This window comes from Molothrus ater, chromosome 9 (assembly GCF_012460135.2).
Source record: "Molothrus ater isolate BHLD 08-10-18 breed brown headed cowbird chromosome 9, BPBGC_Mater_1.1, whole genome shotgun sequence".
NCBI classification, from domain to species: Eukaryota; Metazoa; Chordata; class Aves; order Passeriformes; family Icteridae; genus Molothrus; species Molothrus ater.
The window spans coordinates 10,488,844-10,515,728 of NC_050486.2; the positions used below are offsets into that span (position 1 = coordinate 10,488,844).

Consider the following 26,885-nt stretch of genomic DNA (forward strand, 5'->3'; position numbering starts at 1 on the left):
TGAACTGCTAAACATTCAAGGAAAGATATACTCAGTATAGAAAAATTTATAAAATAAGACTACAATACTTCTTTAATTTATAATAGATTCAGAAAGATGTCTTTTCTGGAAATGAAGACTTAATGGGATTTTAATATATTAATTTTCCACCTGGGAAAATAGGAGGAAGGTGCTATATACTAGGCTATCTCTCAGCCTTTTATTTATTCTCTTGGGAAACATCTGTATTAATTACATATTTTGTAGAAAGCATTGAGTTTTGTGGCTGAGTGTTCAGTAATTTTCCTGGTGCATTTTATTTTGTAAGCCCTACCTGTGTAGAGGAAGTTAAACTGACAGTAAAAGAAAGAACATTTGTGCCTACCCCCCCTGGAGATGATGTAATTTATTGGTTTATTCCAACCTATTGTGGAAGGTACTCTGTATAGTTTTCCTTGTAGGAAACAAACAGAACTAAACCCTAAATTGTTGCTATAAGAGAGCCAAATGCCTGTGGTATTCTACTGCTCTTCAGACACATGCTGATTTAAATGTCTTCTCATCAGAATATGGTTTTGTTATGTAAGGAAATTACAGTAACAAATCTTATCTAAGTTGCTTGTTACTAATGATGTACACTTCATTGCATATCATTGGCAACACTTTAGATCAAAGATAATCAAAGTTCAGAGTTGTGAAATAGGGCATAGGATTTACAGAGTTGGATATGTCAAGATTGCCAAGGTTGTTCTTTTTTTTGGACTTAAGTATTTGTCTTTTGATTGTGACATATTTGTGTTTCGAGGGTTAAGCAGGAGTTTTAAGTCTTTGATGTGTTATCCCAGCTGCTAGTGTGAGAAAATTGTAGTGTAAACAGTTTGATTTGTTTTATATGAACAATTATTTTTGGTATTTTGAGGCAGGCTAGTCAAGAGAATTTATTCCTTGTTCTATAGGCATCGGAATAAGCTCCTAGATGTCCTGTCTGACAAGACAATTTTGGGCTATCTGTATCATTAGTCTGTGGTCAGCTGTGCCATTAATCTAGGCAAAGATGATTACTGGAATGGATTTTGCCTGCAGAAGCTTGTGGGGGCCGGTTGATAACGTGACACTTCCTGACACCATTTATAAAGGTGTTGTATTATGTGGGTGGGATGAGATTGGCCTATGATCAATTTACTCTTCTGAAAAGAACAAGCCAGTAGAAAGAAATGGCACTGCAAATGTGGAGAGAATATTTTTAGAAGGGGAATATTTCATATGCACAAGGAGTGCTCCAAAGGCTGATGATATGAAGGGCAACTGAATAAGATACCTGGGTAACTCTTTTCTACATTGGACTTGCAAAACTTGAATGACAAAGGGACTGCTTGGAGATGGAGGACTGACTGAGGAAGGTGGCCATTCTGCCCCTGGAACCGCGGCTCCGTGCGGAGACAAGAATTGCATGTCCAAGTGACAGAGACTCGTGAGATACACACCTGCAGGTCTCTGGCTTGGTGGTGTAGCAGTGAATTGGTCCCAGTGGGACTAATATTCTGGGAGTCAATTGGAAAGAGACAGCTTTGCTCAGAAGGCTCAGGGGCAGCCCAAGGACATTGCAGTAGTGACTGGAGTAAATCTGGTTATGGGGTTCCAGCAGTGTGCAAGAGAGGATGCTTGTGGTTGTCCCTTATAAAACCTCTGGTGCTGAATTGAGGAGAGAATTGGAAAAATTGTCCTAATAACATATTCACATTGACATTTTGTCTCTGCTAGAGTGGAGAAGTTAAAACTGCCTGGGGAGAAAGTAGAAGAGAGGGAAACTACTTTTCCTCCCCACATTGCTGTTGCTCGTAAAAAAAAGTTTTACAATAGAACGAGGAACATATTCTGTGTCACTATTTACTTCAGATTAAGTATTTCTGGTGTGTGGGTAACTTCCTGCTCTGGCCACTCATCAAGATTGTTTGACAGCAAAAATAGAAAAATTTTTTTGCTGCCTAGGGTACCTCATAATAGCAGTGGTTGTGGTAGGAGGGACTGAGGAGTCTGCAGGAGGGCTTGGCTGTCCCACTGTGATAGTGGAGAAATCCAGTGTAAGACCCAAAATAAATGTTGTTAATTGTTTCAATACTTTTGAATTTTGCTAACAGTTACATCTGGCTTTCTTTTTTTTGTCTCCAACAAGAAATCCTTCTTCTAAAGAGGAAAATAATATTAGGCTCAAAATTAATATTGACATAAATACTCAGGGTTTTTTCTGTCTTGCAATATGCCCGCTGGTTGGAAAGTAGAAGAGAAAAGATTTGAGAAGGATGAAATGTTCCCTTTACTGTGTTGTGAGAGCTCTGCCCTCTCTTTTGAGGATATCAGTGTAAGGCTTCCATGCCGTAACCAAAAGAGCTTCTTTATGGTTGGACACGGCTTTGAAAAGTTGCGTGTTATGCCATGACTCTTTCACATTGTCAGCTTTACTTGCTGTATTTGAAAACTCGAAACACAGTGTGTAATTTTTAGTTTGAAATGTTTGGTGGGGAAAAAATTCCTCTGGTCCTTGTGGTATTTGGACTTAGTCACAGGTGAGTTGTGCTTCATCTCTAGTTGTAAACTTTCACATATTAATAAAGTTGGGTTATTTTTGTGTTGTATTTGATTTTGGAAAATAAATGTATTGAAAATTAAAATATTAAACCCACAGATTCATTAAGTTTTTGACTTTACATTTAAAGGCTTAGTGCTCCATACATGCTGCTATAGTGCCGCATCTCAGCCTTGTCTGATGTGACTACAGAGCTGCTTATTTGGCATAATGCAGCATTACTGATCTGGTAGCAGAATGTGCAAGAGTCTTCCTGCCCACAGCACTGCACTAAGTGTTCTTCTACAGAGCTTTCCTTATTCTACACTTGGAGTAGACAGCGCACATTGATTTTATTTTCTGGGTGTTGTTGTATCACTAATTATCTTTCCATGTTTACAGCACTCTCTCTCCAGAGCAAGCATACAATTTCTTACTTTGCTCTGTTCTTTTCAAATATTGCTTTTAATATAAAGAAGAATGAATACAGTGTATCATCTTTGTTCTGTTAAAGTAGGTATATTTTGAGTAGTTCATGTACTTGAATCTTTGTGGAACATAGCCTGAGAGAAGAATGAAAGAATTTTTACATATGGAAGAAAGTTGTGTAGTCACATTCATGTGTTAAACTACTGTCTATATAAGGTTGTAATGTTTTTTTCTTTTGATCCACTTGTGCTTATTATTTTTCAAGATTGATTCTGTTCTAATTAAATGAATGGAATTTTTTCTTTGGTTTGTTCTTGAAAAATGGTCAGGTTGTTAGGTTTAATTTGATATGCTTTCAATCTCATGAGTCTTGCACTTTTGGCTTATACTTTTGAACACAGTTATGCAAGATGTCCTGGTCTAAACAAAATGGTCAATAAAAATGAGCTTTTGTTGGGAGTGAAGTACTGCAACTTGTTCTAGGGATTTTTCAGGGTTGCTTGGAGTGTAGCCTAAGAAGCTTTGGCAGCCCTCTGGCAGGCACATAAAATACAGGCTGCACCGAGTTAACAGCCAAAAATAATAATTATTTTTCTCCTGGTTTGAAAACTTCTTGACTTTGAGATTAATTTTTTCCTGCTCCTGTACCTTCCTGCTGTGGATGGGTAGTATGCACACCTGCTTCAGTTAGCAGGAGTTGTGGAATTGACATCTTGCCTGTTAGAGCAGAGAGGGAGACACAGGTGAAGTAGTTAAAACAGTACTGATTGTAAGGTTATTCTCAGGCATAGAAGAAAAATTCCTTTTGCTTTTTGAGTACAGTTTCATTTTCAGCATGTTCATTTTCAGCAGGTGGATTTCAAGATGGACCTTTCTGACACTGGGTACTTAAACAGATTCTTTGAATGCTTTTTTGTAAGCCTTTTAATTCCATCCAGGAGGGAGTGATGCTTGCATAGTTATCTATGTTTCATTGCAGTTTGTGGCTGGTCTGTATTTTAGTCTGGAAGTTATTTATAATACATTAGAATGAAACTTATAAGTATCTCCAACTTTAATGGAAGAATATGTAATTTTCTATGTTGCAAAAAGCTTCTGGTTTTTCCTTTGAGTACTGTAGATTCTTGCATTCCTGCCCTCATTATTTTTTCCTATTTTAATTCCTATACATCATGCCTTGCTATGTTTTTGGTAGAAAAATACCAGAAATTTATGGAGTCCTAAGCATTCTAATATAAATAATAGTAAAAAATTAATTAACCCATACTATATTTTTTTATTGTCTGATACAGTCTAGATTAATATTATGTACCTAGCATTTCAGCATTACTGATTTTGACAGTGTTAAGCTAGTTTAGGGATCTTCTTGAATTAAAAAAAAAAGAAAAAAAGAAATTAATTGAAAATGCCTATTCTCCCATTCAGTCTCAGAAATGGGACAGATGACAGAAAAAATTGAATAGATTACTTAATACAATTTAAATCTGAAAACAGTCACTGTTTCAACAAATGATGAGTGGTTTACATTTAAATTATACTCCTGCTTTTAAAAGGGATCAGTAGGGAAGGTAAACAAAACACAAGTACAGTAGTGGACCAGTGCTTTGTATATAAATGTGATTTTTGGAAATAAGCCTGCTAGTAGTGTGTTGGTATCTTGGCAGTGTGAATAGTGATGTTTTATTTTAATTTACTGTGTGCATCTACAGCTGTGGGCACTGTGCAACACGTTTAAACAAGACTAATCAAACCCTGGTGAATATTTTCTTATTGCTTTGGAAGCACTCAGGTTATCCAGTATCTTGCTGCATAGTTATGACCTAACTGTGCTAAATTTGCTGCTAATGTTTTCAAATATGGTGCTTCTCAGGCTGTGAGCTGCTTTTCCTTGTGCATTCACATGCTAAAATATTGTTGAGAATGATCCTAGTTACTCAAAAATAAAAACCAGATGTTTAATTTTCTATTTATTGTCACAGCTTAGGTAGTTATAGGGTATATTTAAGAAGTCTGCATAATAACATAATCCAGATTTCATTTCAAGGTATTTGGTAAAGTCCATACTTCTGGTTCTTGTCAGTGAAAAGCATTAAAGTATAAATAAAACTAGTAGTTTGGGGATTAAGGTTTCCTGCTGTGAATGTTGCCTCATGTTCTAGATTTCATTTAATGCAAATTTTCAATTTTTGTTTTTAGGTCAAACATCCGGCCAGACTATGCAGACACAAGCTTTCATGAGTTCAAAATGCACACCTTCAGTCGGGTGACATCTTGCAAAGTCTGTCAGATGCTTCTGAGGTATTGTAAACATTTTTTTGGGTGCTGGTCTCCCTACTTCCTGCCCCTATAAGGTCACACTGGATGGGGCTTTAAGCATCCCAGTCTAGTGAAAGGTGTCCATACCCATGGCAGAGAGTTTGGATAATCTTTAAGGTCCCTTCCAACCCAAACCCTTCTATGATTTTATGTTGCATATTGTTGATAGTCTGAAAAATGAAACCACGGCATTTTAGCAAGGGCATTTGAGTGTGGGTGGTGCCTTTAAGTACAGGCATGGAATAAATGAACTTCAGGTATATTCCTCCTTGTCATAAATTTTTTCTTCCTTTAGCAATGTTTTCCCTGACTAGTCAGACTGACCTGTATTTTCAGAAATTTTTTTTTAAATTTTTTCCCCTCGATGCAATACAGTCTAAGTGACTGTGAACAGTGGTGCAGACCTTCTAAACTTAAAAGTCAGGAGGGCTGATTGCTGACTTTAGAGAAGTGCAGTTGAGTTCCCGGGTCTGCACCAACTGCTGATGCTGTGGAGCAGCTGTCTTGCATTCAGGACTCAGCCCCCAGGATGCTGCCTGCGTTCTCCATGGGCCACCAGCTGGGTATTCCCAAGTGCCACCCTGTGGTACAGAGACAGAGGAAGTAGCAGCTCTGAATATTACCTGAAGTGTCCATGATATATGTGTTTTAAAAACTGCACAAATTTAAAGTCAAGAATATTTGCTGTACAGCCTAAAAACGACTTAATGCTTAAATAGACATTCAAACTTAGAACTCTCTTGAACTGGATGCTGTTCTTCATGGTGTATAGGCACATTCCCACTGAGATGAAGTGAGTGTAGAACTGTAGTGGGATAGATGCATAATGGTACAATTTCAAGTGTACTGTTCTGAAGTAGCTTTGGCTTACATGAAAATGGAGGCTATTATTCTACTGGTAGTCTGAAAGAACTGTCTGGTTGTGATTTTTAAATGGCTAGTAGTGACAGAAAGCAGATGAGCTGCTTGTTAGTCAGTTGTCACTTTTTCTCAAGCCTTTAAGGACTATCATTATGCAGAACAACAAATGACTTCTAATACCTTCTGCCATGTCTCTTATGTCCTTTATGTGTGGAATTTGTCACCTCTAATGTATCACTACCTAATTTTATTTTACAGGGGAACATTTTATCAAGGCTATTTATGTTCTAAGTGTGGAGCTGGAGCACACAAAGAATGTTTAGGAAGACTAGACAATTGTGGCAGGGCTAATTTAGGTGGTAAGTCATTTTAATTGTTAGAATACCATTTTTAATTAGGACATAAAACTTGCTAGATATAATTAAGGTTTAATTTACCTCTAATTTGTGTTTATTGTAACATGCATACTTGTGAAGCTACCATTTATAAGCACAATTAGAATTGCATTTAGGATTCATACAGATTTTTATTGCTACTAAATTGAAATGTTCCAAAGCAGGAGAGGACTGTTACAGGTCAAACCAAATTTCTTCATCAGTGTTGTGTACAACAAGGAATTGCTCTCGTTTCAGTTGTGGACTGCTTATATATAACCCCTACAGTACAGCACCTCATCTATCATCCTTGTACTTCTCACTTTATGTCAATTTTTGTGTTTTCCTCTCAGTTCCTAAAGCTGTTTGTGTTGCCTCAGCTTCCTCTTTCATCTCTTTGGTTTCCATGGTTTCTGTCCACTCACAATATTCACAAAAAGGTGATTGATGGCTCTCTACTTCCCACACCTAAGAACTATATTTTTTCTTCTTTTAATCAATTGCTCTGTGAATTTCTTCTCTGGCCACTGTCACTTTGCACTTCCCCTGTTGTTCTGCTCTTTGGGACCTTAAGGAATCTTTGATTTCAACTACCATTTGGCCTCCCACAAATAACTCCAAAAATTTGACATCTTCCCGTTCTGCTCAGTATTATACCTGTAAATCTCTTTCTGACATCATCTGGATCTCTCTCTGCTAATGCTCAGTGTTAGCCCCCAGCACTGGCCACCCTTCCCTTCCCTGTACCTGCTCTGTTGGTGACAGTGAGTTTGTTACACTATTGCCACAGTCATAAAATCCTCGTGCCATTTTTGACTCTTCCCTCTGTCCAGCTTCTCAAATGTTCTTTTTTATAAAGATTATTTTGAATTGCTGTTGTGTTTAAAAAAGAAAAGCCATTGGGGGCACATATTGATTTCTGGAAAGTGGAGTTTTCTATGTTGGGCAAGTTTCTAGTCATGTATCATTCTCACTTCTTTAAAACCTTTGCATTCCTTTTCAGAATTATTTTACTATAATTTGTCAAGTTTCTTATGTCTCACATACTTCACATAAGCTAATGCAACCTCTTCCCTTGGGTTTTTTTCTTTTTGACATTAGTATCTACAATCTTTGTAAAATGCTGTTGCAGAGATGTTCTCTCTCCCACTTTTGAATTATGTGATGACTTCATGCACTGCTCTTTATTAAGCTGCTGTTTCCGAATTTTGACTCTAGCTTGTTCCTTTCAACATTGTATAAGCTTGTTTCTGTCATTGCTCCTGTGTGCATTACTTCTGACTTCTGCTTGGCTTTTGGCTCTCTGTGCTAATTACCTGTCCCAGTCTTCCATGAAATCAACAGGATGGCAGGCCCTGAATTTTGCTGGAGTCAGTAAACTTTTTTTTCTCAGCTGCTTTTCTATGTTACAAATCTTCCATGCTATCCTCCAAGTCTGAACTCTTTACAAATCATCTTTTTGTAGATCTAAAAACCATAGAAGCAGTCACAGTATTTGTGACTGAAACCCTTTTTGGAGCACAGACTTTTCACAGAACCTCCTGCAGATATTCCAAGGAAAGTAAATATTTAACATTATCTTAAAAATTGAATGTTTTAAAGCAGTTACTTGAAATTAATTGAGTGGAAACACAAACGCATACTGTTCTTTCCAAAAGAACTGTCTTCTGTGGTACAAACCACCCCTACTTCCATTTTTTTTCTTTGTCTTGCTCCTTTTCTTTTAATCACTTCTGTATTTATATTTTAATTGGATAGCTGGCACCCCAGGAGGCAGGAGCTTGTCTTTCTGTTCCTCTGTAAATATCTGTGGACACATATGGTGCAACACGCATCAGTAAGAATGACCATAAATGCCTAGACAAGAAAAGGTCTGATTTCTTTTAATGTTCTTGCATACTTAAGCAATGCTGTAGAGAGAACAAAATAATGGTAACATTCCTCCTTTTTAGTGGAATAAATTATAATTTTAAAAATTGAAATAAGCAGAATGGTGTTTTGAATTTTACTTTAAATCATCTTCCTGATGTTAGTAGAATTATACTGTACTGAAATTGCAAGCAACTGGATTGCTAAGATCCTTTTTTGTGTTATGTGTTTTGGTTACATCCAGATGTTCAGCCCCCTGTCCTCTCTTGAATCTTCACTTTTTCTTCTCAGTCTGTTTTTTCTTCTGTGCAAAGACTCTCTGATTGCTGCAGCTCTCATACAAGACAGGGCAGTTGTTTATCTCCTACCTGCTCCTGAGGCAGAAGGACAGGAGGTGCTGAGCTGTGTCTTTCCTTAGTCTGCTCTGTGATCAGAGCTGCAAAATCCAGCTCTGAAGTGCAGCTGTTGCTGTACCTCCCCTTCCTTTAACAAACAGTGAGCATGGAAAGAACAAGGGGTTTTGCTTACCTGGCTGAAAATGTGTCATCCCTCCACCTGATTAAGGGACTTAGGCCAATGAGTAGGAAAGGTCATCCTCAGGTTTTTCTCCACTGCTTTCCACTTTTACTCTTTATTTGCCTTTTTGAAGAAAGAGGTGTTGATTGAGCAGTGCTGGCTATTCAAAATGTGCACAGACCAAGGAATGGTTTAAGGAGGAGCTTTACTAGTATCTGCTTCCCTATGTGGGCCTGAAAGGGATGAGACAATAAAAAAATCTCTAAAGTATTGATTAGTGCAACTTCAAGTTTCTTTTGGAGCTGTTCCTTTAACTATTCCAAAGCTATACTGAGAAATGAGGTCTCCCATAAATTATCTGTCATGCTATGCTATGAAATGTCATTAAAGGCATGCAGACATAAAGATATAGTGTAAAATTCAACATCTTCACTGCACTATGTGGAAGAAGTATGCTCTAACACGTTTTTAATTTTGAATACTTTTCTTTTGAAATATTTAGAGAAATTAATTTGTAATAAATATAGTATTTTTTAGCAGTGTCATTTGCAGCTCCTGTGGGGAATGAGCAAAGGCTTGTACAGCAGCAAAATGCCTGGAACACTTATTGTATTGCTTTGTTTGGGTTGTTGTGTTGGTTTGGTTTTTTTTTCCCCACATTTTTTTCTAGGGGACTATTACAGCCTTTTCCACAAGGTATAATGTACATGAAACTGAATTCACCCTTTTGGGAAACTGGACATTATTATTCCCCAGTCATGTGGTATTAGTTATGGCCACAGACATGGAATATCTATCTATCTATCTATCTATCTATCTATCTATCTATCTATCTATCTATCTATCTATCTATCTATCTATCTGTGTGTGTGTGTGTAGATAGATGTATTTTCTGTTTAGTCTGGTGTTCTGTCATTCTGCCAGTGCCATTCCAGATGCTTCACAGCAAAGTGCAAATCCTCTGTGTAGTAGACAATGTCCAGGAATGATGCTCCTTGCTTGATCCTGTTAAACTTTCTACCTTCCTTTTTTGGTGTTTGAAGAGTTTTTGCATCTTGCTAATGCTTTTGCATTTCCCTTTTTGGAAATGTCCCACTGCAATTCAGAGTGTTAGAACAGTGAGTTCTCTGTGAACATGTTACTTCAGGCTTTTGTGAGAAGTCTTGACTGACTGCTTCTCTATGATAAATTATTTTGACTTCTTAATAGTGTATTCTCTATATGGAACAGTTTCATTTTTTAAATTATCTTTCTATAAGTGTAATTTTTTCTATTATTCAAATATTTTTAATTCCTATTCTGTAAACCTCTTGTACTTCTAGAGGCTTATTTGAAAAAAGGTCATCAGAATTCAAAGCACTGCAGTGGGAATATACCATTAGGTTTCTTAAAGGCTTTTGAATTTTCCTCAGCATTTTCTGGTTTTGTAAAGTTTAAGGTTCTGTTTCCTTTATAGACCATGAGCAGATGTTTTTGCCAGCCTTTCTGAAATGATGCTTAGAACTTTCCTGAGTGGATTAAATCTTTTTAAATTTCATTCCAAGTTGCACTTTGAGAAAATTCAAAAGATAGACATCCAAAGATAGATGAAACCTTTTGAATGACAAAATTATTAAGTGTCAGATTTAGATGATACACTTATGAGAGAAACATTGACAAAATCTGAAGATGAATTGCTGTGTTCTCATACTATGCTTTATACACAAACATATGCCAGTTCTTCAGATGTTTTGCTTCAAAGAAGGCCAGTTCAGCACATTGTAGAAATTTTAGTGATAAAAGATGCAGAGTTAATCAGTTGAATTAATAAACAGAACAAAATGTTTGCATTTAGCCCTAGGGTTTTTTTGGTTGCTGTTCCTGCCCTTGCTGTTCTAAATTAGCAGTGCTGGTTGAAGTCTTCTGTGCTTGTTACTGTCATTATTGTTTTAAGTTTTTTCCCCTCCCTAAAATGCTGTCCTTCACATCTTCAAATAGTCCTCTACATTTTTCATGTATTTTACTTTTCTGCCCTATCACTTAATTTTTCTGTGGTTTGGAATCCTTGCTAATGTTCTGATGAACTCCTTTGAGTCTTCAACAACTATATGAAATCCTTAAACACAAGGATTAGAAAATGGATGGACATACTTCTGTCACAGGCCATTTATAAAGACATATGTGGTGTTCTTTCCTCTGCTGACTAGGAGGGCATCTCCTCTCCCTTGTTACATCTTCTGGCTTTTCAACTGCATTCCTGAGTCTCATTTCATGGCCACAGAGCAATTTGACTCCTCTGGTGATGCTCTCCCACTGTCTGGAAGGGTTTGTGTCTGGGAATGCTTTAGACTGGGGCCTTGGGTAAGCAAGAATGAGTAAGACACACCTTTACTAGCCAAAGGGAGAAGCTGTATCCCTTGTTGTTCCCACTTCCATTGTACAGTCTGTTCTGTGTCACTTGCAATTTCTTCAGAGGCCTCATAGGATTGATAGGACAGTATCACTCTGCCCAGAACACACTGAAGAACTCTTCTGTTTCCTAGTCTAAACCAGCAGAAGGAACAATTCATTTTTATTTCCAGACTGGAGTTTTTCCAAGTCCGTCAAATTACGTTGAGTTAAGTATTTTCAGGCAAATGCTTGCTGGTTCTACTGACTATTGAATATTTCAATTAGAGAAACCGCCAATGATTCTAGAATCAGAAAGTGTTTTGAATATTTTAAATATAGTGCCAAACCCACAGAATTTTCTTCTTTATATTGCTTTTCCCAGGGAATGTTAAAGGCGTGTCTCATCAGGTCATAAATAGATTAGAAAAACATTAACTGGTCATTTTTATAGTAAATCTTACTTAACTTATGCACGATTTCTTTCTCATTTGGATAATTTCTTTTGGAAAGGTTTTATATTTCTTTCGATGGAAAAGAAGTTTCGTCAGCTGTGAGATGAACTAAAAGACAATGTTGGCATATGAATGGGTTAAGTTTAGAATTGCTTTCATACAGTAATGTGCATGCCCAGTGATACAGTCCATGCTGTTCATGTCCTAATTGCTTGCTACAGCACATTAGAGATTATTCATGAAAAGTCTGTGGTCTTGACATCTCAAAAGAAACCAGCAGCTTTCACTATTTACATTTTTGCTGACTTAATCAATAGTTGCAAAGTTGCTGGCTCCCCTCCAAACCTCTTGTGTCAACAGAATTGACAAGTAAATGCTCAAATCTCACAAAGTTCATTGGAGTTATAGCACTTCTTTAAAAACTGCAACAGAGGTTGAGCTGTATTGCTTAAATAATGATTCTTCCTCAACCTGAAAAAAAGCCATTTAGAGCACTTGATATTTTTTAGGGTTCTACAGTGTGGTACATCTGGGTCACATTTCTAATTTTGTTCTGATTGAGTAATGACTGGCTAAATTACTGGAAAGGAACATATAGTCCCACAGCTCCTTCCAAGGGATTTAGTTTATAGCTCCTGCATTTTAAATATTTTGAGTTTTGTTTTAAAATAGAAAGGTGAGTAGTTTATTACATACACTTTTTATTTACACTCTGTTTAGTTAGCATGTAGATCCAGCTGCTCTGTTGCATCCCTGAAGAACAGCTTACTCCCATTTTCTGAGCTCTGTTCCCTCACTTACTGGGACCAGCTGCTGCTCCTCTTGCTTCTGTAGTAAAATATAATTATCAAAATGTGACCCAATGGTAATGTGGCCTCAGTGAATAAACAAGAAAAACCCCAAAACTGTACTGAACTATGGCATTAATTGACTGTCAGAACTGAGAACTCAATGATTTCATTGGCACACTGGTGCTGAGCAGAAACTTTAATTCAAGTTGTCATGTGTAAAATATCTGCTGGTAGATATCCTCAGGCACTACTTTTTTTTTTCCCCTCCTAAAAATAGAAACGAAGGTTTTCTTGATCTTGTACTCGTGTAATGTTTGGAAAACAGGTCTTTCATGAGGACATGATACAAATATTTCAATACAGAATATTCCGAAACACAGGCCTATTTAAACTGCAATGAAATAACAAGTCTTAATTTTTTGAATAGGCTTTTAGGTGGAAATACAGACACTGGATATTGTTTTCTATTCCTGAAGTGTTTACAGGGAAGCCACAAATGGCCTTTTGGTCCATCAGTTTTGGTTTTCTTTTAATCCAAATCTCTCACTTCCCTTTTAATGAAATTTATGTTACCTGAATGATCAGGAGTATTTGTTATCTTCTTATGTAGTGATTTCTTGAACTCAGTTATTCAGTTATTTAAAGTTAATCACTGAATTTCCTAATTATTTATTATAAAAACCTTTGGGATGCCATGATCACCAGATGGAATTTGGTCATCTAGTTGGATTGGGGATATTTTCTAGAGGTAAAAATAATATTCAACGGCAATGTTTAAAAATCAGATTCATTCATTCCCATTGGAGGATAGAACAACATTACCATTTCAACTTTTTGATAAATGGTCTGCTGAAATTAATGTAAGTCTTTAGAATATAGAGAAGAAAGAAAACCTATAAGTCTCGGATAGATGTTTTGGCCTCCTTTGCAACTGCTTACCTGTATAATTTGCCTTCATTTCAAGTCATTCATAGTGCTGAGATCAAACATTCAAAAGGGGAGATTTTGGCAAAAATTCTGAAAGGAGTGTCAGATTGTAAGATACCAAAATTTCATTGAATTTCAGCAGCACTTGGGCAACTAATTCCCTCAGGCTGCTTAGAAAACCTCAACAGACTACGTGCATCTCCTCCTTTGGGCAAGCTTATTTTTCCTCTCTTTGCTCACTCTAGAAATGCGAAGGGATCCCTCTGGAAAGGTGACAATCCCAGAGGAGCTCTGGGTGGCGGTGCTGGCGCGGCACTGCGGGCGTACGTGCGCGCAGCGGTGCCAGCACTGCGGGGCTGTGCCCGCCCAACCCAGCGCGCAGCCGCGGGCTCGGCCCCGGCACGCCAGGGCTTCTGCTTTCCCACACTCACTGCCTCATGGAACCTTTCTTTGTGGAACAAAAGTTAAAGTTTATTATTTGTTTTACTGTGGGCATGCCTTCCTGTTCAGAAGTTAGTGCAGTAAAAGTTTTCCACTGTCCTGAAGTGCACAGAGACCAGGAACGTGCAGCTTGTGCTGGGCCTCAGCAGTCTGTGTACTGTGAGAGGCAGACACAGGCAAATACAGCTGTGTGTGCTTTGGTAAGGCACCAACCCAACATCTCGAGTGCACCCAAATACCTGCTATCAGATTAGACATTCAAAGGACATGTAGAAAAGATATTCTCTTTTGTGCCTTTTGTGATGTGTGGTGGTATGTATGTACTGAAGTGTTACTGGCTTTATTCGGTCTTTCTGATGTCCCTCAGGACTTTTTCCCTAATTTTTAAGTAGTACCATAAAATTTATAGTAAAAGCAAACAAAACAGCAGTGGTGTCAGTCTCTGGTATACTAATGCAATGCTGTATTGAACATGAAACATAGAACACTTTGAAGCTAAAGGTATACATTTAACCTTGATGCACCTTGTCACACTGTGAAAAGACAGGAGAAAAAAAAAAAGGCGTGAACTCGACTTGCAATCAACTGTAGCTTTGAGTTCCCAACGAGGCAGTATTTATGCAGCATTTTTGCAGTGTTCTCAGGGCTTGTCAGGGGTGGTGTCCCGGCCTGCCGTGCCGCTGCTGGAGCGTGCAGGTGCCCTGCAGCCGGAGCCAGCCCGGCCATGGGCGCAGCCCGGCAGGGCCAATGAGCGGCGCGAGCGCGGCGGGGTTTGCACAACAGCACCTGGCGCGCCCGGGCTCTGGGGCGGCTGCACGGATCAGGTGGCAAAGAGGCAGCAGGGTTATCTGGTACACGCCGCACAGGCTGAGATTGCTCTGTAAAAGGTGCACAAAAAAATTTGCAATCAACAATAATGCCAATTTTTACTTATGTTTCAGAACACGGAAACGTGAAACATGAGGTAAGGATTTATTTTCTTTTGCATGTGACGTTTGTTTTGTTGGTGACATAAGAGCTCCATATTACTCTGTGTACATGCTGATGGAGAAGGTATGTTTTTCTTCTGGGTTTGCAAACAGATTTGTTTAGAGTGCTGTAGAAGTTGTCTAAGCAACAAGGTATTCATGATTAAATACAGATGTCTTCTGCTCCAAATGCGAATTAAACTTGCAGCGAAATGACAGTGCTGAGAGCACTGAAAAGGGTGGAGATGCTTTTTTAAGCTACAGGTAAGAAAACATACATTGCTTCACAACTGGTGGTTAGATCCTTACTGTTCCTAGACGAAATCTGTCTATAGAGTTAAAAGTATTCTTTTTTTTTTCCTCTGCCATGCCAGAGAACTCTGGGGTGATGAAGGATTGGCAGGGCAGTGCTTGCCTCTTCATGTGAAAAGGCTATGTTTGCAGAGGTATCCTGTGGTATGGAGTTTATGTAATCTGGAGAGATGTTAAAATGGGACCTGAACAGAGGAGCTGCTGTGATGCACATAGTGTGGCTTGCTGTCAGCCTAGGAAGGCTGCAGGCCACCCGGGGTTATTTTTTCGCCAGCTCCTGGGACCTCTGCATTGTTTTGTCTGTCCCATCTGACAAAATAGAGGCAGCACTTCAGACTTGAGAGCATTATAGCTTCTAGCATGTATTTTAGATCCGGTGTTGATGGTAATTGCTTAAATGCCATGACAGTTATGAGCAGCATGTGAGTATAAATGTTGCTGCTCTCCATAAGCATGGCTGTGTTTGATGCTGTTACAGATAGGGGTAATGGGAGGATGTTATTGCTGACATGGCTGGTGCAGGGGTATCTGTTTGCAGAGCTGACCATGGCTGTGCTCTCTGATGTTTGAGCTGTTTGGGTGTCACTGTAGCCCCAGACAGCAGTGGGGCTGAGTGAGGGCAGCTCTGCACCCTCTGGTGAGCTCCTGGCATGTGCGCCCCAGGTGGGCTCCTGCTCCTGGGATCCTGCAGGGGAATCGTGTGGTGACAGGGGAGCTCTGGCAGAGGAGAGGGGTATGCTGCCTGTGCCCTGGCTGTGCCTGCTCTCCTCACTGCATCCTCAGCCATACCTGTGGCCAGGTCCTGCCCAGTCTGTCATGTCTCTGCCTTGACAGATGTGCTGAGTAAGGGCACTCTAAACTTTGGGAATCACCGTGTGGTCCATTTGCCTGATGCTTTTCCAGTCCTGCAACTGGCAGGCATGGCTGGAGAGCTGTGAGCAGATCATCTACTGGGTTTAGTAGACAAGGCTGCCAGGCTTCCTAAAGCTAATTGTGGTGACCATACTGTGTCTGGATGAAAAAATAGGTCTACTGTTTTTTTTCTACTTAGGAAAACTAAGACCTCCTTTCTGAAGCTATTGATTTGCTATTGCCTGTTGAGTTGATCCAAGACATCAGGATTATATTAATTTTTACCTAAACTCCTATTTAGGTGCCTGCTTTCATTCTCTCTGTGCAGAAGAAAACTTAAGCATGGATGAGGAACTGTCATTTTGAAAAACATAGATTTAGGTTTTATGCCAGTAAAGAATCTACTGGTAATTTATTATGTTTAAGGGTATTGAGCTCGTTTTTATACAGCTCAAGAACCATTTCCTTGAAACCATTTTCCAGCCAGTCCTTTGGTGTATATGGCTTGAGTTGTCACAGTCCCTCTGTTGTTTTTATTTCAATTAAGCATTTCTCTCTCTCCCTTTCCCTTTCTTGTGCAAATCTGTGGTTGCTCACCAATCTGCATCAGTCCATATCATAACATGGCTTCCATCTATAAAAAACAATAGAAGATATAACTGAGCATTTTGCTTTTATCTAGTACTATTATCTTCATTGTAGTATCAGCTTTAAATTTTTATTCTATCTACTACAGATAAAGCAAAACGTGTATCCTTTATTTAATTAGACTTCTGGGGTACAAAGAGAATACGTCCATCGACTTGAGAGTTTGAAAGCCATTTTCAAACCAGGCTTTTGATTTTGCTTGTCTGCTACAGGGTTTGGTAATTGGGTTATGCCTCAGGTTACTGCTTTCTGGCTTGCCTTGGTGTGTGTCCTGCATCAGCTTATATCAACGGCGAGTAAATCAGAGCAACCTAATTGTTCCCTTTGTTATGCAATGTGCCTTTCTCTACTTGGTTTGATTAAAAAAATAAATAAATGCATGAATCATCATGCAAGTTACCAGATAAAACAAGTTTGCTAAAGCAGATGAGTGGTTTGCAGATATGCATTATTGCACATTGAAATTTCCAGGGATCCATAGTAAGTGTCTTAGTGTTTAAAATATAGAAAATAAATTGAAATAGTTTGAATCTTGTCAGAGTTTCTGATTTCACACAACTCTGGTTCCTCCAATTTTACAGAGACAGACAAGTTGCTAAATATATTTAAATACGTGCCCAAAAAATAAGGAGATTAAGCATTCCAGGGGGAATTGTAGTTACCTTCAGTTAAAGTAGAAATAGTGAAAGTTTCTACCATATTAAAGTAATGAGTAATGCAAGTGGCTTTGACTTTTGTGTTGGTGGATGTTATCTGGGGCAGATAATGCCAGACTGCATGTTTTTCCTGTATCCTATTCATAAATGATTAAAAAATACATTTGTTCTCAGTATCAAAAAATGCTGATGTATGAACAAACCTTCAATGGACTCAGGCTCTTTCAGCCTAGTATCAGAAAAAATGGTATATATGAAAAAGCTATCAACATTACTAAGAATATTTTTCAAAGTGTGATCTTTTGACGAGATAAAGATAATTGTGTTGGTGGTTGGGGGAAATATCTTAAGAAAACCAGCTTTGCCTAGTAGATTGTGGTAATGAAAGGATTGCTGTGAGCCTCCATGAAAACATGTTTATTCATATCCTTGATTCTTATTTTTGCTCTGCAGAAACGAACAAATGGAATTAGAAGAAGCTCTAGACATGTGGACCCAGGTTTGTGTCATGACTTTTTAATTCTTAAACATTAAATAAAAAGAGTAAGAAAGCTCTAACTTGTGTTGTTAAGTTGCATTGTGACTACTATTGCCATGCACACAATGCTGAGAACTTGACTGCTGGAGTCAAGAAGGTCTAAAGCGATTGCTCTGTTTGTGATTTCAAAGATAAGGTCAGCTGGTTGAACTCTTAATTTTTTTTCCCTTGTTTTTTCTTTAAGTAGAGCTCTGGTTCTATTTGAACAACAAAATGCCTCTGGGCTTTCAGTTAACATGATCCACCCTACTGTACTCTGTAGTTTTATAAGAAGTAACTAAGGGATGAATAGCAGACAGTTGCTGATAAAGTTCAGGTTCTAAGTCTTCACGTTGTGGGTATTCTCAGCTCTTAACTGTAGTGGTGCTCGGTGTTTAACTGTTAGAGTTGCTTTTCTGAAAGGCATAAACCAATTGCAGTTTTATATTGAACTTCAAACTGATTTTATTTTTCCTGTTATAGTAGATACTTCTGTGGAATCATGGCAGCAGCAGCCCTTAAGAAAATTAAATGCTTGGTTATAGGTTGTGTACTCAAGTGGGTGAACATTTCCTCTGGAGACCCATTATGTGTCTGTATAAAATATTCAATGTTTTTCAGTGTAACTCTGTGATATTTTTAGTATCATTTTAGTGTCAGTAATTACATTTCTGCCCTTTATGTTTCTTGTATAGTTTAATTACTGGAGATTTGTTATGCAGATATTATTTGGAATAAAAGTAAGCTGTGGATTATTAAATATTTCTAGATGTGGACATCTAAGAATAGTTAGAGTTAAACATTAAACAGGATGGCAATTCTGTACACCACATTATAGCCTGGCAGAGCTAAGCACTTTTTAAAAAGTAGGAATGCTGGTTGTGCCACTAGCATTGCAGCTGCCTTGGCTTGGAAAGTCTAAATGTTGTAACTAGCTGGAGTAGACCACACCTTTCTTACTCACGTACCTTTGACATGTTTTGGAACACGTATCGTCACTTTGTTCCCTCTAGCAAAATAAACCTGCTCCATGATTCTAGAAATTGTTCTGTGTGTTGTGACCACTGCAGCCATAAAAGCGAAAAATGAGCACCCTGTAACTCTGAAAATTAATACAGTCAGAGGGGAAAACATCAAGGGTAGGAATTAAATAATGCAGAAGGGGATGATTTCTTCCAAGTGTTTGCTAACAAGACTGAGTTCTTCCCATTCATTGGTGCCTGTTGCAGTGAAGTGTAATTACATGCTTGCAGAATAGTCCTTATAGGTTCAGTACCTTTAAACACAGCTGTCTCATGCAGAGCCATAGAAGGTCAAGTAATTTAACTTTGAGAACCTTTTGAGCATGCTGGTGATTTTACTTGCTGTTGAAGTCTGATGGAAGTATTTGCAGCATCTTTATATACAAGGATACTTTAAAAGTAGTTTTTATTGAAGACTAAGTACCACTGAAATCACCAAAAATGGCTGAATTGAGTACGTGTTTAAAAGTTGTATGTAGCCAATGCCTAAAATACAGTTCTGCTTGCCCCCTGCCTTGTCCATTTACCTACACAGAACAGTTCTTTGAGTTGTTGGGATAATCTTGTTATGGAGTGAAGTTCTGGGTCCTCATATTTTGGAAAGCCAAAAGAAATACAGAATGTTTGCATGAATTTTAAGTCCCTTTCTTAGAGACATGGCTCTAGAAGAGTTCTTACAGAATGTCTTCTGAAATTTTAAAGGTTTTAAATAAATAATAATGAGAAATATATTACATACTAATGTGCTCTGTACGTATACCACATACTGTCAGTTTTCAAATGAAATGAGATTTTTGTTTTGCATTTTGTAAAGATAGGCATTCTGTGTCCTCCTGTAGCTCAGTGGGTATAACTTTTAAAGTCTTTGGTAAACTCCTGGCATCTATTTTGCATAATCTAAGTCCTACTGTTCATCAGATTGCACACTACCTTGAGAGACAGATGCTATCCAGAGGGCAGTGCTTGGAAGAGATCAGGCATGTCAGGCATACATTACTGCATTGAGCCTCAGAGCTTTCCAAGAGCACTGACGTGTGCAGTTCTGAAGAGTCTGCGTGCCAGGATGCTCTTTTTGCTGAGAGAGGTGGTCAGAAGGTTGACTGCCAGACTGCTTTGTCTTTAGGAGGTTTGGCTGGCTGCTGCTGCTGCAGCCAGTGCTGTGATGGTGCTGGAGCTTGGTGCCAGGCTAGGGAGCTGACACTTACTGTGAATCAATAACCAGCACCTGCAGTGACTAAATATTGATGGAGTTTGATATCAGCAGTAAATGCAAATATTTTGGGTTGTAACTTTTCAAGATTGTTCTGTTATGTCTGTCTTGGCTATTTTAGTAAAGAATGATGAATAGCATGGTCAAGTTAATGCATTGGTGCTTCTCTTTTTATGCTTGAAGTCAAATTCAACTTTTGCTGACCCAGCTTAGCCCAGAATGAAAAATCATTCAAATTTGATGAGAAGCAGTGCAAGTTGAAGGATGGTCTAAACAAAACAATGGGAGGATTCTGGATTAAAATATCTTGTTTTCTGCAGGTAAAGCTTATTGATGAAGGAACCTATTTAGCTGAAGGTACCCTAAAGGCAATAAATTAGTTTATAGCTTTTTTATTTTTGTTTCTTTAAAGTTGGGTTAAAAGTTTTGACAGTGACAGTCTCCTCCTTGAGATTTGCTTTGTGCTGGATAAGAAAGAAAGGTAGAAGAAAAAATGATTAATAGATGATGAGTCAGAGAAATTCCCATGAAATGAAAGCAGTGATGAGAAAAATATGTGCACAAAAAGAGCACTGTGCAGAAACTGTACAGGTGAAGAAAAGACTGGAAATCCTACAAAATTGGGCTTTGTCTTTACACTATGCACTAGGCCTTCAGCCTGCAATCCAGTTGCAGAGAGCCTCCTGATTTACTTCATCTACTAAACTTTAGTGGGACAGGTTTTAAATAACCTTGCTTTTGATTAAGCAGGAGATAATAAAGGCCATCGATGAAATGAGCTGGTGAATACACCTGCAGCTATAAATCCAGGGAAAATTTGGTCTACAGCTTGCATGTGACTGTAGAACAACATGATTCTGCTTAAATACATTTGAGAAGTGATCAGACTGATGTCAGTTTTTGCATAGGATGGGCATGTGAAATTATAATTGACATTTTATGCTCATGTAGGGAATATGTTTAAGCATGGAAAATACACCATTGGCTTAAATGACCAATGAAGCATTCATATGTATATTCATAAGCACCAATTATTGTGTGAATTCTTGAGAAGGATGATGCAATCTGACCAATGTTTTTAATGGAAATAACTTTATATTTATTTTAATATGAGTAAAAATTACTGTCTTTCTCAGCTATTGAAATAGTACAGTGTATGTTTGCTGTTGTCTTTTTTTTTATGGTATAAAGAGTCTAAATGTGATAGATTCACAGCTTAGTGTTTTTGAAACTGGTTTTACCCTAAACACTTCTGCTAATATAAACATGGGAATTTAATCTCTAGAAGTGTGAAAGTATATTTCATATCCGAAGGATAAACTTGGTAAAAATAGAATACTTGAAGCCTTATAGTCAAGATTCATTGTAGATTAAACTCAAAATCTGATCTGTGAAAGATCACTGCTGAGCATGTTCTGACTTCTTAAACAACTGATTTCTTTATAAGCAAGGAATAAAGATTAGAAAGCTTCAGTTCTGAACAGAGGGCCAGAACCAATATTTTTCCCCTCACAGAAAGTAAAATATTTAGTAAAATATCCCAAATATAAGTAAAATATCCCAAATTTTTTTGGGATGCAGGGAAACAATACTAGCAAGTCATGTATACAGTGCAATAGCTCGGGAAAGTGTATCTTTCAGCCCACAAATTCGAAGTTGAAATAATAATTTTAAAAAGAGGTATTAATATTTCTGGTTGCTGTCTGGTCCATACTTGCTTTGTGAATCCTCTAATATTGGGTTTACACAGATTATTAAAAACCCCTTGGGATCTGAAGAGAGTCACTGGTTTTAGGGCCTGAAGTATATGCATTAAACAAGCAGCAACAACAGTCTGTGTAGGGAGAAGTACAATACTGGAGCTACGTTTATTTCATTAGATGTAGTGGGAAATAAGCTACTCTGTGCTTCATATTTTGTTGAAGTTGGATTTTGGAATCTTTTAACTAGGTTGTGTGTGATTCCTAAGCAGTGAAACAATATTTGGGGGTTTGTGTAGTGTGGTAGTGTTTGCATCCTGTCTTTGGAGTAAAAATTAGGGGTAGTGTCATATTGGCAGTTTAAATTTTCTTTTGTTAAGAATGAAGCATGCTAGACTGAGATATTTGCACAAATTCTTACGCAGTGTGCTCTGTGATATGCAAGTCTAACTCTGATTTCCATTTCAGTGCTACTCCAAGTGTATGCCCAGCCAAAAGCAAAATCTGGCTCAAACTCAAAAGCTGGGATATCCCAACCAGCAGATAATTCTTTGGCAAGTATGCAGTTGTCATAGATAAAGCTACCCTTTAACTAAGAATTTGAAGCATGTCACCCATTTTCTTGTTTCATTGAGCTATCCAGGCACATCCTCAGTAGTCCTGATTGACTGTTGTCTTCTCATTCAGCCCAGTATAGAGAATAGCCAGTTTCATGGATGAGAAAAGATAACGTTCTGCAGCGTGAAGCCCAGTGCTGAAAACAGGCATTCAGGAATTTATTTCTCCACTTGTACAGTGGCAGCAGCTAGCTGGGAGTCTGGCTGTGGTTTTGGTGGCCCAGTATTAACTAACTGGCCATCAATATCAGTGTTGAGAGCAAGAATTTATCTTGGTTTTAAGCCGTAGAAAAAGGTCTACCTAAAAAAGCATTAAATAAGCCCCCTGTATTTCATGAGGAGTTGACTGATGTAATTTATAGTATCTCCTTATTAGGATTGTCTTCATCAGGATGAATTAGACCAAGTAGCATCTTTTTGCTTTGGTAAAGGAATCCCTGTATAGACTCAAGAAATCCCTTGATTGGTGTTTCTCATATACATGTAATACTGTTATTTAATTACATTTCCTGTAAATAAAATGTAGAAATGAATAGCAATCCCTCAAAAACTTGAATATACATATGGCATTCTTTCCAGCTTTAGATACTGTTTGCATGGAACATGATGTGTTTTAATGGCTGGACAAAATGAGTGTGACTGTAAATTAAATTGAGGAAAGCCAGGAGCAATACTGGAGCAAAGAGAAATGTTTCACATAACTTCCTCTAGTGAAGAAATAGTTGTTTGACAAAGTTTGAGGTCTTCTATAATGTTTGTGGAGCATTAGATTTACGGAGTAACTTAGGACTTCTCTGCATGCTAATGTTTTAAGCAAGCTACAGAACAAGGTTTGATTTTACATCTACGTGACACAGGTTTAACTTTTGGCTGGGTTTTATTCAGCTAGGGATACTTCTTCCTTTTTTACACAGCATCTAAGCACTTTGTTCAAGGTGCCTCTATTGTATCCAATACCTGTCTCTAGGAATCTTTGTGGAGCAGAGGAATTGCAGGGTCAGAATGGGTTTTAGGGGGGCAGCTGGGAGCACACTTGCTGCAAGGAGGGCGCTCCTTGGCAGGAGGGATGTGCTGCTGCTCACTGACACGGTGTGGAATCCTGGAGCTCTCTGAGGGACTTGGATTGCAGCTCTAGCCTGACCATCTCTTGGTATTGATAGACATGTTTGAGCATGTTTTACATCAAGTGGCTGGGATGGGGGTTGGTGTTTGAGACCAGAGTCAGTGAATTTCTTTGTGGTCCCACGTTCTCTCAGGTTCTTGCAGCTGGGCCTCAATGGCTGTGAATTCAGAGACATTGAATTGTGTAGCCTAATTTGTGAGATCAAATTAATTTATCTCACATATTTATTAAAAATATGTATTACATTTAAGATCTTTGCTTTTTTTTTTTCTTTCCTCTGCAGTGCTTCACAAAATAATGAATTCATCTTTGTTGTGTTACAAGAAAGGACATGTCTAATGTTTTGCACCAAGAAATTTTCCACTAATATGTTTCTGGAAGGTGAAGCAGAGTTTTGTCTTCCAATGAAGCATTTCAAATGCAGTTTAATGATTTTTATTTGGGTTGTTTTATTTTAAACTAAAATTATTTTTATATTCCTGTTGGGGAGAGGTATTTGAAAGGTGCTGTCCCCTTGGCATCTCAGCAGTGAGCTAACATTCAGAGAAGAACATAGCCTTTAGCCTTTTCTTTTAATTAAACATCAGAAGACCCAGATGCCAAAGGGTGAAATGTATTTATTTTGTCAAACTCTTTCATCCTTGTCGGGTTGGATTGCAAGATTAGTTCTTAGTTGAGTGATTTAAACTCTTTTGTCTTACTGGATGTGTTTTTGGGACTGTCTCTGTATCTTAAGCAATTAATATTTCATTTTTCTCTTAGAGAAGTAATGGTGTTCAATACATACTTAGCCATATACTAACATAACTTTTAAGCTGAGATGGATTAAAAATCCTTCAGTATCTTTCTCCTTTTCTGCATAAAAACACTCAGCATCAACTATTTAAGGAAAACATCACGGTTCAGAGATAACTGCATGGAAGTTGTCAGGAAGAAAAAAAGAAAAGGTCAAGTAGAGGTGGACAAAATGGGCATACAAGTATGATCAGTACAACAAAAAAATACACTGTTTTGTGTTTTAAACACATACAAAAGTAGTGCAGTGCAGCACTATTTAAAAAAAAGGAAGAGACCTGTGCTGTGTGGCCCAAATTTGCCTTTACTTACCTTGGCAAATGGAAGTGAATTGCTTGGTATTTGGTAAAATTTATTGGGACTTACAAATCTCTTATTCATCTTCAGGAGGACTATTGCATTTACCCATCTATTTTCATATCTGATTTTAATCTTCAGGGTGTTGTAATTCTCAGAAGGCAAAACAAAGATAATAAGGCAATGAATGATTAAAAACAGTCAAAAGTAACTGAATTTTAACAGTACTCTAAAGCATATGGTTTCTTTTTTTGTGGCTCACTCATTTAACTAAATCAGTATTTGATCACTACTTCAAAGTAATTCTCACACAAAGAATTTGGGAAACATTGTAAAATTGAAAGCAGCCATCCCATGGGAGAAAAAAGACTGCTGAAAATTCACACAAGAGAAGCTCCCAGAACTGCCTCTGCCTTTTGCCTGAGGAAGGTTTTAAAGCTTCGTAGGAGAGGCCAGAGGCAAGATCCTGAGAAACTGATGCTGCTTTTCAGGAGACTTTTTAATCTGCTCACCACTTTGAGATTGCCAGAGAAGGGAACAATGAGGCTGAGCTAGGCTGCAGGCCAAGCTAGCTCAGGATCCCTCCAACAGCAGCCAATTAAATGGATGCTGAAGGATGGAATTTGGGGTAAGGTGCTGTGGTACCTCCCTCCTTACCTTGTGTATTCGTTCCTTAGCTCTTAATTTTCCTTCCATGTATTCCATCCTTCCATCTATTTTCATTAGCACTTTTTTAACCAATCTAAAATCTTCGCAACATCCTTTAGCTGTCACTCTCATAATTAGTTGTGTGAATAAAGCACATCTTTTTGTTTGCTTTTAACCTGCTACCTATTGCTTTGACTCCTGTCTATTTTTGGCTCAAGAAAAAGATTAATAAATAAGGAAATAATGAATACTTTTTCCCTGGTCGCTATTATGCCACTCATGAGTGGTCTGTCACATCCCCTCCAGTCATGTGTCCTCCAGCCTGAAGGGCTATTGTGTGCTTCATTCTGCTGATACAGAAGCTCTTCTGTATGTCTGACCATCCTGTTTGCTTGTTTGTGGGCTTCTAGGTCCAAGAGTTGTCAGTCTTTCTAGTTCTGTGTCTGCCGCAAGAAATTTCTTAAGAGTTGGTACGGAGCAGAATCCGATTATGATATTGAAGAACTGATTGTAAAAAATACTTGGCAATTATTCTGAGATCTGTCGTCTCTGTGATGATGCCTGTTTCACACTCCATCATTGTGTCTGAGTATTCAATCCATATGTTACTTTAAGTCTTTTATGAAGGTGTGACCAAGTGGCCTCCAAAGATCCTTCCAGCCAGAGTTATTCTCTGATTTTGAATCCTGTTGTTCATGAAATCTTCCTTCAATCCTTTGCAAGTAGTGTTCTTTTTAAAGAAACACTTTTGCACCTTTTCTAAGACTTAATCCACTTACTACCATTTTAATAATGCTTATTAAGTTTTTGAACAAGGAAGGGCCAAGCACAGATTCCTTTAGGTGACTCTTCTGGACACTGCCTTCTATTTGAAAAAAATACTGTTGTTCCAGCCTTTTTTGTCCTGTCCTGTTGTTGTTTATTTATTGGGGGCAGGGGGGAAAATTTCCCTCTTATATCATGTAAACTGGAAGAGAACCTCATTGTGAGTCCTGTTAAAATTAATTTGCTAATCCACATTAATATATAATCCTACTTCATTGTCTGCTTTAAAGAAATCGAAACAATGTCCCTGACTGTAATCTTTATATTATCCATATACTTGTAAATTGTTTCTATAGTAGGCTTTACCAGTCTGTCTTGTACAGCTGTCAGATATTTGTGTTGAGACATCTACTGATTACAACAGAGTTTCTCACATATAACCACTTATTTTTATGGTACAGAGTTGTTTTAAGAAATAGCTTGCAGATCATAATTAGCAGCTCGGCGATGTAATGTTTGAATTTATTCTGTACTTAGCATGTTCAAGTAGTGACATTATAAGACCTGATCTGATGATTTTTCAGTAGAATCTATTTATTTGGTTGTTTTAATCCTTAGATGTGGTTTATCCAGGAAAAAAGGTAAGGTGCTTAGGCATTAAGTGAAAGAACTTGGAGTTCAGCCCTCATTGTTGCTCTTGCTGACCTGCAAATAAATAGAAGACATGTTCAGTCTTGCTCTTCTTAGAACTTGTGTTTCTTAAGCTTAAGTGTGCAACAGGGAATTAAAAAGTAACTTCATTATCTGATACCTTGAAAACGAGCCTCAGTCCCTTAACCGTAGAGGTTATTCTTTAACCAGCCTGTT

General features: G+C 38.0%; 1 protein-coding gene across 2 annotated transcripts in view; it reads left to right on the plus strand.

Moving 5' to 3' along the window:
• Positions 1 to 26,885, plus strand: part of VAV3 (vav guanine nucleotide exchange factor 3) — a 147,062-nt gene that overhangs the window by 80,602 nt on the left and 39,575 nt on the right. For both annotated transcript variants that reach the window (XM_036387985.1, XM_036387986.1), the window contains exons 16-19: positions 5,168 to 5,269; positions 6,407 to 6,507; positions 14,830 to 14,852; positions 17,778 to 17,823. In XM_036387985.1, coding sequence (XP_036243878.1) covers positions 5,168 to 5,269; positions 6,407 to 6,507; positions 14,830 to 14,852; positions 17,778 to 17,823 — 272 coding nt within the window. The remainder of the gene's footprint in view (positions 1 to 5,167; positions 5,270 to 6,406; positions 6,508 to 14,829; positions 14,853 to 17,777; positions 17,824 to 26,885) is intronic.